Here is a 16,762-nt window from a genome sequence, read left to right as displayed (position 1 = left end):
AGCCTACAGATGGCGCAGGAACAACTAGAATCTACCTTGACCTTTGACCCCTATTAGCCACATTTATGCTAATGATAGGAATTGTAAAAAAAAAAAAAAAAAAAAAGGAAAAACATTTATCCAGCTTCCTTTTGTCATGGCCCCTCAATGAAGGACGTGTGATGCATTATACACAATGTAAAGTATATAAAGATATAACTAGGTGTGTGTTGACCTTATATTTTGATCATGTGATCATTTTCTCAGCTGTTATGTGTAGTTGTAAATATTTAGATTTCATTTTAAAAAAGACAATTTTTATCATCATCAATAATTTATTATCACATTTAACCACATTAACCGGTTGTTTCCCCATTAAATGTGAAATTCAAATTCAGGAGCACTGTCTGGGACCTTTTTTTGCTTTACTGAATGAATCCAGACAGTCCCAGCCTGGTCAGTTGCGTACATGAACTGATGAAGCCTCTTGGATGAGAGGTGAAACGTCTTCCTAGACAAATAACTAAGTCCAGTTGCTTTCGATTTAACCTCCTTTGAAATACTATGACCTGGGCAAATGAGAATATGCACCGGCTTAATCCAGACAAGGATCTATTCAGTTTTTGTTTAGTTTTTTTCTCAAACTGCAAAAACTGAGATGTTGCAGATTAAAATTCAAACTACAGTAAAAATGAGTTTCTATAATGGATCATCAGCAGATTATTGATGATCAGCTGCTCTGAGGGACGACGACGATGATGACCTCTGATGTCTGTGTGGTTTCAGCTTCTTCTGGCATCAGCTGCCCACCTCTCTCTCTCTCTCTCTCTCTCACTCAACCTGTCCATCCTTGCTCTCGTCACAACCGCGCTATTGGCTCCGCACAGGGAGGGTATATGGACGTTGGGGGATGGGGGTTGGGGGTGGTGGTGGTGGGTCCACGGTGTGTGTGTGTGTGTGTGACAGACAGGGACCATGTCGGGTGGTCGTGCCTTCCTTCCTCCTATAAAACGCGGTGCAGGTCTCAGCGCAGCTCAGACTTCTCCTCCGCTCAGGTGCGTCGCTCCTCCACACAGAGATGCGCGTGATGGAGCGCACTTTCCGAGAGCAGCTCTTCTTCCTCGTGCTGTGCCTGTGCGTCCTCAAGGGAGACTCCAGATACATCGAGGTGAGTTCATCACAACTTTGACTCGTGTTTTTTCAGAAGATTCACAATCGAAATCTCCTGTTATTTAACTTTTGCACTTTCTTCTGCAGAACAACGAGATCTCAAAAGATGAATTATATTCCATTTTCAACTCGGAACTCAAGAGAGAAATACCTGAGGAGCTGATGTACCGCCGACCTTTACGTAAGTCATGTTGAATAATGTTCTATAACCTTCATCATGCAGTGAGACATTATTGTTGTGCAGCTTTTATTTATGTTATGAGACGTCTGCCTTTATTTACCTGCCATTGCCTTTAATGGAAATTACATTATAAAATTAAATCCAATGGGCTAAATAAAAAACAGGTGTAAAAACTCAATTTAAATAAACTTTATTGACATGTGGAACTCATGAATATAGATAAATTAGAGAAGGAATGGAAGAAAGGACAATAAAGGAGAAAAAATACAGTATAATGTATTGTTTTTTAAGTATAATCATAATCTATATTTGTCATAGTTTATAGAATAGAATAGAATAGAATAGAATAGAAACTTTACTGTCTGTCATTGTATCAGATACAGCGGGATTGGAGATGCTACTCCTAGTGGTGCATAAACACAATGCATATATAAATAGAATTAATCAATAAATAAAAAAAAGCAGCAGTCATCTCATGCATCCACATGTGAATCTGTGTGTGTGTCTCAGGTTGTCTGGACATGGTGGCGGTGGAGGGACAGTTCACCTTCACAGCGGAGCATCCTCAGCTCAGCTGTGCTGCCTTCTTCATGGCCGAGCCCAGCGAGGTGATCAGTGTGGATTACGACAGCGTGGACATCGACTGCCGGGCAGGAGACTTCATCACGGTAACACAACTACCAACTCTTTCCTTTTCTCACATATAAAACCTTCATCAGGTGTGAAACATCATTTAAGATGTTTTATTGAAGTATAAATCACAAGCTTCTGTTTCGTGAGACCTTTTTTGGTTCTGTTATGTAATATTCTTTATATTCACTGGCGATGAAGTGAGTTTGTTTGTTTGTTTGTTTGTTTGTTTTCCTGCTGCAGCCTGGGCTTGTTTTCACGCCTCCACACTCAAAGCTCAGTTTACTTGCTAAGCTTAGAAACGTCCTAATTAGACAAAAAGCTCCTTTAACATAAGATAAACCTGCTTATGTCAAGTGACCTGCCTTTGAAACCCTCTTCCATGTTTGCCTGCTGATTATCTCCACGTATATATATGTCATGATGGTGAAATGACACATGAAAGATGAATATTTCTACTGACAAAACATTGCAGAATTCGTCCTAATTGCAGCTTCTCCCTGTTGTTGTGTCCTGTGAAGGTGTTTGACGGCTGGGTGATGAAGGGAGAGAAGTTCCCCAGCTCCCAGGATCACCCGCTGCCTCTGTTCGAGCGCTATGTGGATTACTGCGACTCGGGCTCGGTGAGGAGAAGCGTGCGTTCCTCTCAGAACGTGGCCATGGTCTTCTTCCGCATCCACAGCGCCGGCAGCAGCTTCACCCTGACGGTCAGGAAGCACGTCAACCCTCTCCGTGAGTACGGACTGTCTGTCACACACTGGTGAAGTGGATTCTTGATGATTTCAGGCCATTTGTGCAGCGATGAATGTGTGCGAGTGTGATGCAAGAAGCCCGGCGGGGGGCTTTAGTCATCCTGAGCGCTGACCGGGGACAGTGTCTCATCTCTGTGTTTCTGGATCAGCACCATGACCACATTGAGAATCCACCCTGCCGCACAGTAACATGTTAGAAAAGGGCAAATCTAACTGATTCACAAATTGTTTGAGGTCACCATACCAAGCGTGAAATCTGTAAAAAGCCAAGTTAGTTTCAGTCAATGTACAACCTATCATACTTATTTGCAGCTTACAAATGATTTTTTATCATTGGATGTAAAGCTATAACTTATTTCTTACATAAACTGAGTATCCATCTAATAAACTGTGCTTCCCTCCTCCTCTCCTTCTCTTTCAGCCTGTAATGTCATCTCCCAGTCACCAGAGGGCAGTTTCACAATGGTGATCCCTCAGCAGCACAGGAACTGCAGCTTCTCCATCATTTATCCAGTGGCCATTGACATCTCAGAGTTCAGTCTGGGACACCACAACAACTTCCCCAAGGTGAACAAACCATCATGACACGCTGATTTGTAGTGCAGCAACTTCTTAATATCCACTTCCAGGGTGCAATTGTGATTTGAATGAACTACATTTAAATTCAGTCCTTGCATGTGCATGTGTCTTTAGGTCTGTTTAAGTCAATTTAGGTTCACTCTCTTCATCATATGTGTTAATATTGTATACTTTTAGCTCTTGTGCAAAATAAATCAGATCTCTTATGAAATGTGTTAGTAAACAGATCAGCAGCATCTCCTCATACCTGTACAAGAAAGGAGGTCTAAAATGTTCTGTCAAAAAAAAAGATAAAATGACTGTGTGAGTGTGGCTCATGTAGTTCTGCATAGCTAAGCATCTTTTAGATCATTGTTATTGTTGGTGCTCACTTGGTTTCAGAAGTGTTGTTTCTACCGTACACTGAGCTCAGCACCAAACTGTGGACAGACAGTTGGACAGTGAAAAGAGTAAAACACGTAGCAGCTAGAGAGCTTGATATTTCCTTCAGGAGCTGGTGGAGACCAAAAACAGAGCTAAAAGACAGTTAATACTGCAGTTATTGCATTACACTGGCAACTTCTGCTCAACTTTGATCTTTAGGTGGTGTTTATAGTTGTTTCTGCTGCCCCCGAGTGGGAGACAAATTACTTAATGCCTTAAAAAAACAACTTAAATTTATATTTGATAAGTTTAAGTTGTTTTTGGAAAGAGGTTGTTCTCTGGAACTTAAACAGAAAACGATATACTACAGAATAGGGAAGTGTTAATTTTGTAAGACCATGCTATTTGGAACATACTAACTCATTCTAAGTTGTGTCTAAAACTTAACTTTACTGACATGATTTACATTGTTTTTTCACCAGGTTTTCATTTTTTATTGTATTTAAATTAATTTATCTGAAAAATGAATGCCAATGTTGCTCTCCACAGAGGTCCATGCCTGGATGTGCAGAGTCTGGAGATTTCGTGCAGCTGCTGGGAGGAAACGGCATCGACACGTCGAAGCTGCTGCCCATCACAGACCTCTGCATTTCCTTCACTGGTCCCAGTGAGTACACTACACACCGATCTCACGCCTTCTTTTCCCTTTTTTCCGTTTCTCATTATGCAAACCAAGACTGACTGTTCGTCTCCGCCCTCCCTGCAGCTCACATGAAGATCGGCTGTGATAACACGGTGGTGAGGATGGTGTCCAGCGGGAAGTTCGTCAACCGAGTGTCTTTCAGCTACCGGCTACTGGACAGCCAGGAACTGCAGACGATCAAACTCAACAATGTGGAAGACTTCTGCTTCAACAACTGATCCCTGCAGGATCATTAAGTGACAAATGTATCATTTGACTGCAAATTACTTTATTAGAAGCAACAGATCCACCCGTTCAACAATAAGACATATACAGTCGCCGCGATTATTATCATATTCAAACAACAGAGTTCATCAGACTTTTACTTGATCTTTCCTTTTTTTTTTTTTTTGGTTGTTTGTTGCTTCATCACTTTTGTGTTTGGTGGAACTGCTTTTGTTTCTGTTTTTTTTAATTTTTGCTTTGTGTACAATATGTGTATTTATTAAGATGATCTTGTTATTTATGTTACAGTACGTGCGTACGGGTTCACGGTCAACATTCTTGAAAAGGAATGGTGCTAAAATGAATGTTACCTTCTGATTATTTTTGCTGAATGACACACGAAGAGACATTTCCTGCCACAGGTGACAACGGAGGGGGTGATCGGTCAAGTGTAATCCATTGCCATTATGCAGTTGAATTTGTATAAAAACCTTTTTGTAATAAAATTATTCTGCATGACAAAGCACTCAGCTGTGGTTCTGTTCTTTATTTCAACTCTGCACGGCAGCGCTTCAGCCCACAAAACACATTCAATTTGACATAAACACGACTTGGACGGAGTCTCCAGGTGTAAATCTGCTCTCATGCTCCTGTAAAAACACAAAACAACCTCGTCGCAATAGACAATAAATCTACCTTTTTGTTTTATTCTTGGCAGATGGATGCTGGCACATATTTTCTCTGTATCTATAAATAGGATATTCACCCACTACTCTTCTTGCTCAGGAAATTCCTGCAACTGCTCTGTGCACTGCTCCATTAAATTACTTTCATTTCATTAGTTTCAGTGGAGGGAGGGCCACATATGGGAGGTATTTATCGCTCCACCTTCCCAGACAGCTCTTGTGTTTTTTGGTGTGGTTCTCACAGTGTATTGACACAGTGGGCCGAGTCGAAGCTGAATTCATAGACAAATAAAAGGTTCGAGTGACAGCTACTGGTGTTTGTGCCATCAGTCTGTCTGACCATTGGATGGTTTGCCATGAAGATCTGTACAGATGCACTCAAACATGATGACTTTTTTGTTGATCTGCTGAGTTTTCCCTCCAGAGAGATCGCTCAACATCTTCTGCAGACAAATTAGTCATAGGATATAATCTGGTTCAGACGTCCATGGTTCCCAGATGATGTGTTAAAAATGACTTTGATGGTTTCCAGGGAAGGCACCATCTACAGTATTTGTACACTGTTGTAGCTGTGTCGACTCGACCACCCCAAAGCACTTCACATTTCTTGTCACGTTCACCAAACATATGTCGCACTCGTAGGCTACGCTGATGGAAGAATCAGCGGGGGGAGCGATTTTATGTTCGGTATCTTGGTTTTGTTCAGTTTGGAGCCAAAGGCAGAACAGATGGGGGAACTTTTGTGTCCTTCCTTCGTAAAAATAGAAATTCATCTGATTCACAATATGGAGGTGATCTGTCAGCAGTAGATACTGTTGTTCATGGTCTGTCTCTCCTCCCTCACTCCCCATTTTTCTCTTCTTAAATCCAGGAGGCAGTCGGGTGCCCAGTTCTGCTCTCTTATGGGTTTCCCTTTATAACAAACTAAGATCGGTTCTGTAGTTGTCATGGCTCTGTTGGATGAATCCAGACCTCACAGTGTAGTGTCCTGTAGTGGAAAAACATCAATGAAGCCATTCAGTTAGAGATGATGTGGACTGATGTCACTTCTCGGGCATAAAACACTTCCTCTCTGTCGCTGCAGAGAGAACAGCAGGCAACGCCGCTGACAATAATGTCTTGAATGGCCCGAAACCAATGGGGCGACCTGTGATTAAAGGCCCACAGGTGTATTATCATTGACAGACACCTGCAGCCACAGCTGGTGATGAACGAGCGAGCGATGATGACACTCGTCTTTCCAGGAAAAAATCAGCGTGTGTGTGTTGTAGTGATAAACACCTCTAGTGGGCTTTCACTAATTTGAATTTGAATAGTGGGGAGGAAAACTTGGATAGAAACTAATCATGCAGCTGTCTATAGAGACAATCCTTTTTCAACCGAGCAACCACTGCTGATTAAATCTTGCGTTATTTTTTCTGCGTAAAATTATGGGTAACACTTTACTTGACGCCTATCTCTGTAACACATTATAATCATATTTATAATGATGTATAATGCAGTTATATCACTGTATAACTATAGTTATAAACACTCATAAATGATCATAATGCATAATCATAACACACTAAAGCATTTTATCTTGACTTATAAGGTCAGGTATTATAATACCGTATAATTGTTAGTAACTGGCTGACAATGCCCACATTTATAATGCATTATAAATATAGTTATGTGTTATAATTTGCTTATAGACATGTATAACTATCATTATAAACACTCATAAATCACATAAGACTTTATAACAATAAGCATAACACATTATAGAACATTATAACTCTATTATAATACTAAGACCTTATAAGCCATTTCTAAATGCTCTATGATGTCTTGTGCTTATTGTTATAAAGCCTTGTGATAATTAATGAGTGTTTATAATGATAGTCATACGTTTATAAGCCAATTATAACACATTATAACTATATTTATAATGCATTATCGATGTGTTCATTGTCAGTGAGTGACTAACAATTATAACCTATTATAATACCTGACCTTATAAGTCAAGATAAAATGCTTTATAATGTGTTATGCTTATTGTTATAAAGCATTATGATCATTTATGAGTGTTTATAATTATAGTTATACAGTGCTATAACTGCATTATAACTCATTATAAGTATGGTTATAATGTGTTATAGAGATAGGCGTCAAGTAAAGTGTTACCAAATTATGTCCTGTTGTTGCTTGACATTGTGTATAGGCTTCACCAAATGCTGATCAAACAAGAGTGTATTTGTTGGAGACTATTTTACAGTGCACTCAATACAGTATCTTTCTTACACTGTCAGCAGAAATCCAGCTGTGCTGCGTTCACAGGAAGACAGTGTGTTGTCGACTGACAGTGTTGATTGTGCTGGTGATGATGATGGTTTTATTGAACTCCCCTATTACTCCACAGATTGAGAAAATCAGGTGTGACATTTGAGTCTGGCCTTTCTGAGAGGGGAAATTATCACTAATTTGTCAATCACTCAGCAGGAGCTCGGAGACACTCGATGTGTGTGAGTGCAGCACGTCACAATTTGACATTCATGATTCAGCTTTTAAGCAGTTTGTACTGTAGGCTACTATTTGAAATAGCCTGAAGTGGAAGTTAGGTCAGAAAGAAGACAGTCACGAAAACACAGGTACAGAGTCAAACAGGAAGCAGTCAAGCAGGCCAGGCCAGGTCACAGGCATGGAAATTAGCTTATTTGAATAGCTACTAACAGGATTCACAGGGAAATAGGAACAGGTGTGTAGCCTAAATGAGAGCGATCATGAGTTACTGTAAGGCAGGTGTGTGTGGGACTGAGCCAGGTAGCTGGACAGGTAGGAATTTCCTACCTGTTTTTCTATTATATTCTACCTGTTTGTCTATTAGCATGCCCACAGACGCTAATAGACAAACATTAGCATGCTAAAATGCTAATGTTAAACATCAATTTATATATTATTTAGCAAAAGTTAGCCTGCTAAAATGTTGAACTGTAAATCATAAGCATGAAAACATCAGGTAGCATCAACTAGCAAATATTAATTAGCAAACTAGCATCAGCTAGCATTAGTCTACAATCAATAAACATTGAAATGATTAGAAAACATTAGCCTGTTAAAATGCTAAAATTAAATGTTAAACATGGTAAAACCAGTGTTTTTCAACCTTGGGGTCGGGACCCCATGTGGGGTTGCCTAGAATTCAAATGGGGTCGCCTGAAATGGCCTAATTGATCATATTTTTTTTTAAAATTTTGATTAAAAACACCACAATCGTATACAACTGTATTCTATACTTTCACTTTGTCAAATATACGTAGAGTTCAAATAAAATGCAGCATATAAAAATATCTGAACTGGCGCATCTTGTGACGGCATGATTGCGGGGTCGCCAGAAATTTGGGATGTCAAAATGGGGTCATGAGCCAAAAAAGGTTGGGAACAACTGCATTAAACCTAAAAACATTGGTTAGCATTTTAACATTTAAAGGTGTTACATTGTTTAGCTTTAAGTAGCTAATTTTATGTTATCAATACAACATGTACGGTAAAGTTAGGTTCTGATGTGTTCATGGTTATTTGTGTAAAAAAAAAACAACCATTATGGTATTGTTTGTGCCTAAATGTGAGAAGATTTGGCAACATGATTAGATTAACTTTAACTTCATCATTTCTGTTACAGATTATGAGCATCAAACATCTGAGTGATTCACAGGCGACATCGTACATGATGCAAAGACAGATCAGGCTGCCCATCAGGAGCTGCACGGTGGCATCTTCTTCACCGGTGTGTGTGTGTGTGTGTGTGTGTGTGTGTTGTCGTCATCCCCCGAGGGATGACCACACCGTTTTCCAGGGTAAAGCAAGCTGCTGTGGAAAAGTCTGTCGTCCTCACGTGCTGTGCTTCATAATAGGATCATGCTCCATCTGTTTCTAAACGGTGCTCAGGAATACAATGATAATCCATGTGACATCTCGCATCTCACACTGTTAAGATAATAAAGTGCAGAAGGGCATAAATTAAAATATGTAACAAGTTGGTCTCAGAGCGTACGTGTGTTTTCAAATACATTTTGTTTTTTGTCTTCATGCATGTTGCAAATAAAATCTGATCAAAAATAGTCTACTTAAATCTCCTTAAATCACTTAACTACAAGAACACAGCACGTGACTTTTGACAGACTTATAATTGAAACGGAGTATACTGCACATGAACATCCTTTAAATTATATTAACAAATATGTATGTTGTATAAAATGTACTAACTGTAATCTAAAAAATGTGTAAGGCTACATTAGTTTAAAAAAGAAATGTCTTAGTTCACCCTTAGTTCAAAACAATACTGAAGTATGGCTTTAAAGTCAATTATATTTTAAGTTGTAGTAATTATATAGAACTATGTTAAACATTCATACTCAAGTACAGTTCAGTGATGCTTTTTCTTTGTTTTAATGGTAGCTATGTATTAGACTCCTGTTAATCCATGTTTTATTCAGTACAGTCCTGTCACCACTGTGTCTCAATGCAGCTCTTCTTTAAAGATCTTTTGTCTTGTCCCTGTGAGATTCCTCAGTGAGGCCCTGGGTGTTATTACTGTACCTCAACCTACCTGCAAGTCCTTCACCTCCGCCTGCATCCATGTCTACTTTAACAAGGTCAGTGTCCAACGCTCAAACAATAAAGTGACCTTTTTCTTTTTCTTCTGGAAATCGCTGTATTACTGAGAAGTGAAGTATTTGAGGCTTAAATTTTAAAAGGGGACGATTGTCAAATGTTGAAAACAGCAAACCCGTCACTGATTCATCCTTTTACGTTTTTCTCTCTGACTGAGTGGTTTATCATGTGTATTTTTATCATTTCCTTTCTGGTATTATGATTAATAATGTGTTTTTATTGACGGAGCGCGGCTCTCATCACATTCAATTTCCAGTCAGTTTTCATCCTCAGATGAGGTTGTGTATACTGTAAGCTATAAAAACTACCACACACACAGATACAGGTCACTCCTAATGAGGAGTTATGACACAAACGGTGACGCACAAAGTGACGAAACAAGGGAAAAGACAGCATGTGGGAGATAAGGGCTGCAGGCGTGTTTTAAAGACATTCGTTGCAGGTAGCAGCTAAATTCTAGTTGAATGACATTTGAAGTGAAGAGAAACTGTCCTAGAAACCTTTAAATATTAACATAGAGATTGTTTTTTTTATGTTTTATGAATATAGGAAATCTCCACACTCAGCTGTTTTCCTTCATTATTTCCTTCCCTTTCTGGACATTCCTGTCTAATTCACTTCCAGATGTTATCAACAGCTGTGTGTGTGTTCTCTTTATCAGAGAGTCTTTGTCCCAGCTCAGTCTTTTTCTCGTTTTTGATGAGAACGACCTTCTTATTTCAACCATATATGCCACGATATACCATCATCCATCTCTCTATGGTGTGGTGGAAAATACATTAGAATCAGAGTCATTATTTCTCATCTCCCTCGGATTCCTGACAACAATAACAGGAACTTATTTTATTTCTAATGGCGGCGGCATTTTATGTTTATGTCAAACTCAATTTGCGCCTTGTTTTGCTTCTGTCTGTTTCTTAATTACCTCACTAACAGACCTTTATGATTTCGCCGACACAGGAAATGATGACACATGGTCCAGACTGACGACTCAAAGGTCTCCTGAAAACCGCTTCCTGATACGTGAAGCTTCACAGGAAATGAACCCACAATTTCAGTGAGTATTTTTGAAGAGTTTGACTGGAAGTGGGGGGGGGGGGATATAAATATCCACTTTCAAAAATGATGAAATGACACTTGTGATTGATTGCAACCTTTCTAAAAAGTGAACAAAAAAAAAAAAAAAGCATAATTACTGCATGGCATCTCCTCCTCTGGGAGACGGGGCTGATTATCCCGCTCGATTACAGCCAATCACACACAAATTGCATTGTAACGGTGAGGACTCGTGCAAGTGCAAGCACCATCTGCTCGCATAAAAGCGTCGCACTTGCCACTGTATTTTTGTTGCAGTAATTTTCCTCCACGTCACAGCCGAGAAATGTCATCGCCAATTAACTGTCTGGTTTGTTATTTTTAGTGGGGACGAGGGGGGGGACGGGGACGGGGGACGTGCGGAGGAAAACCCATAGAAAATACAGCTTCAGTCTGCACTTTCGTCCTTCCCAAGGTGAGAGTATCAGCATCTCCCTGCTCGAGGGGGAAGACGTGCCTGTCTTTGCGTGGATAGGCTGATGCTGCTGGACGCAGGTGGTCAGTGCGGATTGGGAATCGTCCTGCGTCATCCAGACATGGTATACGTACGCAGCCATTTCCCGAAAAACCACAACCCACTGTCGCCTTTTCTGATGTTCAGTGAGAGAAAGCTGAATGAGACACTCACACACTGTGCTGAGCTGTACTTTACTCCACTACATTTCAGAGGATCACTCTTTACTCTCCTCCTCCAGCTCCAATTATGAGTCAATTTTCTGCTTAAATTTGAAATAGACTCATCTAATTCACCACATTTTCAGTCTTCTTGGGGGCGTTCGTGCCACATGCTTCAGATGTCCAAAGAGACACTTATCCTCTAAGACACTCAGAAGAGACATAAATAAAGGCCTCAGAGCCCCATCGGATCAGATTCTTGCTTTTATGACAAAGTGTTTCAAACCCACGATCAAAACAGTCACGTTTTTTGTAATTGTGTAAGTTATGGATGAATAATTACACAGATCAGCCATGAAATGTTGAAGTTTTTTTTGACTGAATCATGTCTTTAAAATGTGGGAAATAATAGAAAGTACAAATTAAGTCTTAAATCTAATTACTAAGGATTCAAAACAAACTCTTAAAACAGGCCACAGATATGCACTACAATAATGAAACTCTATTTTAATATTATGTCTAAGGATGTTCCTGTTCGGTCCCCAGCCATAATCATCTTGTGATCCCACATCTTTTAACCTTTGACCCTTTTGAGGCACCTGAACCATTGGACTACCCTAAAACTAGAGCTTAATTAGTGCATAAGACTCTAATTATATCTATATTAGTAACAGGAGTCATTCTTTTGCAGAACATTGCAAGGTTTTTCCATGTTTAGAGTATCTATACATGCATTCATACTTACAGGATTGGAATATTTACACATGCACACATTAAAACACATAAAAAAGACATGTTCCAGTTTCCAGAGGACATAGAGCTTTTTTTATTTACTGCAGTTTCTTTTAGTTTTTACATGACGTCACTCTGACTCTGACTTCAGCAGCGTAAAAGACGGATGAGTAGGTGAACGTTGCTAAACACGTCGGGAAAGCATCAACTGATACAGACAGAGAACATTCAACTCTTTATCACTGTCACTGATAAACAGGAAGAGTTCAGTGTTCAGCGTCAACCCTGTGTGTTTTTCCACGAGTCTAACTTCGACAGGAAAAACATTTCTTCTTGGGTTAACAGAGAACGACGAGGCACAGAAACGTTTCCTAGTAATTGCACCTTCAGGCTGCGACAGTGACTCAAACAGGAAAATATTAGACGTTTAACATTTGACATTTCTAAGCGAACAAGAGGGGAGGGAGGGAGGGTCGTCAGCCGGGACCGGAGCTATGAGAAAATGATGACAGAAGGATTTGGGAGACACAGTTTTAGATGACGAAGGCGTCTATAAAAAGGTGAATGCCACCGAATGAATTGGCAGTCGGGGTCGTTGTAAGCTGCGTTCACAGAGAGAAAACTAGACAGGAGGAGGTTTTACTTTGAAACACAGTGAACAAAAGTTACAAAGACAACACTATTGAAGATTTAGGGAAATGGTTCTTTGTATTTTCTTGTTACTAACATCACAGAAAATGACTTTAACTTGACTAAGCTTGTGCGTAAAGTGTGAGATCACATCATTGTTTAACAGCTCCTGGCTGAACATTCACATTATGTTACATTCATTATCCTGCACTGTGGAAAATGCTAAAAACAACTTGTTCAATTGATGGGATGTTTACTGTGTGGGGGCTTTTTTTCTTCTTTTTTAAAGTAGAGGTGGAGATTTACAGTTTGGTTTTACAGTTGGGTTTCTACTTGCTCTTCTTTTTCTGCTCTTGGAAGAAGTCGTTGCAGGCGACGGTGAGGGCGGCCACCAACACTACGAACTCGTTGAAGTCCACCTCGTTGTCTTTGTTAGAGTCCAGGTCGTTCATGATCTTCTCCACCAGCATCGGGTCCTTCTGAGACTGGAAACAAAAAGACACAGGAGGTTACGTGATGGACGCTTCATATCCGCTGTTTGAGCAATTAATTAAAAGTGCAACTTGGACGTACAGATATAGGAAACATGAGTGTGTCCGTGTAGGATGAGCAGCACTCATGCTGTTATTTGATTGCTATTGGAGCTTAGTATCGACTCAGGGCGAAAGCTGCCCACGGTGTCGTCCAGCGGAGAGCAGAGTGATGTTGCTGTTAAATGACCCGTGAGCTGCAGCTGATCACACACGACATTTATTGCTTTGGTCATTTCCTCCAGGATCGAGAAACAAGACATGGCTTTTCCTTTTTCCGCCCTCACAGGGCAGTGTGATCTTTATGTTGCAGGCATCCGTCATTAAAGTCAAAGGCTGAAATTAAAAATCCATTCCACACACTGAAGGCAAACTGGTCAGGAAAATATCACTACAACTGTCGCATTGTGATCTTTTAATGGTCAAAAAGACTCAAAGCTACGTGAGGGCGTGGAGTTAGTTTGAGTTAGAGTGAAAGATGAGAACGAGAAATGAAGAGACAAACAGATAAATAAAACCCTGCAGGTCTTATCAGTCTAAAAAAAATTCATCTCAGGAGTTCAAACCAGAACTGGATTTATCTGTTGTCAGCGTCAAGATAAGTCTGACTTGTACGTTTAATCTGTTTCACATTCAGATGGAAGCGCAAGAAATTTCAAAATCAGAAATAAAATCTAAAATATCCAAAATGAAAAATGCACAAACTGATTAAAAAAAGTACAAATATAGCTTGATAACTAACTAAAACATCCCAGCTAACCCCTGTTTCACTGTTAAATGGGAAAAAATGAAAATAGAAATCAAACAAATACCCAAAATAAATTTTTTTACAAGATTTGATATAAATAAATAAAGAACAAACTCAGTTTAAGATGATAATAATCTAAAACAAAATCTCAGCCAGCCAACAAACCAGTATAAAATACTCATAACATGAAGTAAGTTTAAAGCTAAATCTTTCAATTTGTTAAAACATTTGTGATTTGAGGTTTTAATTCAACAGCTGCACTTCATAATATCTTCAAATCTTTAATTTGATTGAATTATTATCTCATATGACCTGTCTTTAAATGAAATAAATAACTTTACTATAAACTAAAGACAATCCTACTGATTAAAAAAGCGCCAAATTACGCTTAAGTTTTATTTAAAGTAAGCAAAAATGTATACTATATCTTTGGCTGCAGCTTCTTGTTGCTCAGTTTCATTGTGGGAGGGGCATGTTTTATTCAACATTAACCACCCCCAGTCCTAGAATAAACTCAAAATATACAGCGATCTACCAGGACGTGTTCAAGTGTCAGAGTTTTCAGTGGTAGGAAGCCGAGGGTGTGAGTGTTGGTCTGGTCGGGGCTGCGTCGATCTCACAGGAGACCGTAGCCCATGGGGATGTGATGACATCATGGGGATGTCTATATTTGGAGGCGATATGGGCCACTGATGATGATGATGATGATGATGATGATGTGTGAGCACCTGAGGCTTCCCGTCCGCATGAGGGAGGACGAGAAGAGAGAGGGGGGAAAATATATACTATATCTGAAGGCATCGCAGGTTTTAGGCCTCGGCCGTTTTGTTGACACGTTGGTCTCAATCATTTGAAATCTCAGACTTGCACTCGCTGCTATCACACACACACACACACACACACACTGGGGCTTATTACAAATGCCCTTATCTATCTCCTGCTCCACATCCTTTATTTCCCATAGTGCTTTGCTGTGAGAGCCACCAGCAGTTACACTTTGACAGCAGGATAGCAATCGATGAAAAACAATTTTCCCTCCAACAAGGTCAGACTGTTCTTATTTTTTAAATCATCTGAAAACGGAGTTACCTCATTTCACTTTTGAGCGTCTGACATGATGACGACGCTTAATTTAATTACCACGATCTCTTACTGTCCATTAGTTAATCAATTGAGCCAATACAAGGAGATGTAAAGGTCACACTCTGATGCACAAACATATTCCAAGTAATTAAAATTGCTGTGTGTGTGTGTTTTTTTTCTGCTGCATCGTTTGAATAGACAGTATATAAAATGAACAGCAGCAGGAACGGCTCACCAAAGCCAAACAACTAGGAAAACTTCCCAATTCACACTAAATGATCCAGATCTGCCCTAAAAATCTGAATGAATTCACCCCTGACCTACTGAATGAGTGTGGCACACTTCATTCAGACAAACCCAACCAAGAGATGCAGGCGAACCTATTATAGTGATCATAAAAATGTTCATCTTTTTACCGTGAGGAAGTCGGTGAGCTCGCTGTTCAACAGCTGCTTCAACTCGCCCTTGTTGAGCTTGAATTTGTCTCCATCGTTCCCGGAGTAGTTGTAGAAAACTGATATCAGCGCGTCCATGGCGCCCTCGAGCTGGCTCGGCATGTTTGCTGGATGGGAAGGATGCTGAAAGACTGTTGCAGCTTCCTGAAACAGGAGCAATATAATAATATGTTTCATACTTTTAATTAAATCAAACGATCATCATTATCCACACTTGATTACAATAGAGACTCAGTATGTGTCGGTGGGAAGAGGAAGGAAGGAGGTCTTACCTGGTTAGAGTCCTGCACTGATGTGACGAGAGACGCCGCGGCACAGCTTGTTTATTAGGAAGTGAGGAGACGCTGCGTGGGCCGTCCTCCTATCTGTGTGCTGATAATTAATTCCACAGGTGAGACGCCCATGGTAACTGTCTTCCTTTCCAGGCTTTAATCAATGCTGTTAAGTGAAAAACAAAACATGCACCAGTGTAACCCTGCAGAACGCCCCCGCGGGGATTCATCAAACCCTGAGCACCGCGCGTCGGGCCTTCATCACACATGCGTCCACATCAGCCTACAGTACATCTCTCAGCTCTGGGTCAAAATCCCACTTCTGTTCATCAGAAATGAAGATAGTTTCACTGTTGAATGTGTTTCTGACAATGCTGAAGTTGCATTTTGCACATTTTTACCTCTTTTATGTCTGTTTTTAATGGTAAAAGTCACATCTGAGTGCAGTTATCTTATGCATCGACCAGGAAGACACTGTCATTACAAGAGTGAAACACTGGTGACATAATTTTATATAAATCTATCTAGACACCGACAGCCTGTTGTTGCTGCAGCCCTGATGTGGTTAATTCTGGTTAATGAGAAACAGCACAAGGGAAAATATCAGCTGGACCATAAATGTGATGTATTCTGCTCAGGGGAGCCGGAAGGTTTCCATCTTCGTTTTCTTGTTACATAAGTGAACAGAAACACTCACACACA

At 40.1% G+C, this 16,762-nt stretch overlaps 2 protein-coding genes across 2 annotated transcripts; one reads left to right on the top strand and one right to left on the bottom strand.

Moving 5' to 3' along the window:
- Positions 1-1,006: 1,006 nt before the first annotated feature.
- crhbp (corticotropin releasing hormone binding protein) lies at positions 1,007-5,086 on the top strand. Its single transcript, XM_085792399.1, has 7 exons — positions 1,007-1,147; positions 1,237-1,330; positions 1,841-1,998; positions 2,482-2,692; positions 3,134-3,279; positions 4,204-4,321; positions 4,421-5,086. Exons 1-7 carry the CDS (start codon positions 1,058-1,060, stop codon positions 4,573-4,575), a joined length of 972 nt encoding a protein of 323 aa, XP_085648525.1. The 5' UTR covers positions 1,007-1,057; the 3' UTR covers positions 4,576-5,086.
- Positions 5,087-13,257: 8,171 nt separating this feature from the next.
- On the bottom strand, positions 13,258-15,890 carry s100z (S100 calcium binding protein Z). The gene is made up of 2 exons (XM_085792398.1): positions 15,750-15,890; positions 13,258-13,457 (listed from the first exon to the last, which is right to left on the bottom strand). Exons 1-2 carry the CDS (start codon positions 15,888-15,890, stop codon positions 13,302-13,304), a joined length of 297 nt encoding a protein of 98 aa, XP_085648524.1. The 3' UTR covers positions 13,258-13,301.
- Between the last annotated feature and the right edge of the window lie 872 nt (positions 15,891-16,762).

The sequence above is a fragment of the Trachurus japonicus genome, chromosome 12 (assembly GCF_045865225.1).
Source record: "Trachurus japonicus isolate A0001 chromosome 12, Traja_1.0".
Classification (NCBI taxonomy): Eukaryota; Metazoa; Chordata; class Actinopteri; order Carangiformes; family Carangidae; genus Trachurus; species Trachurus japonicus.
This window is presented reverse-complemented; position numbering and strand designations above follow the sequence as displayed.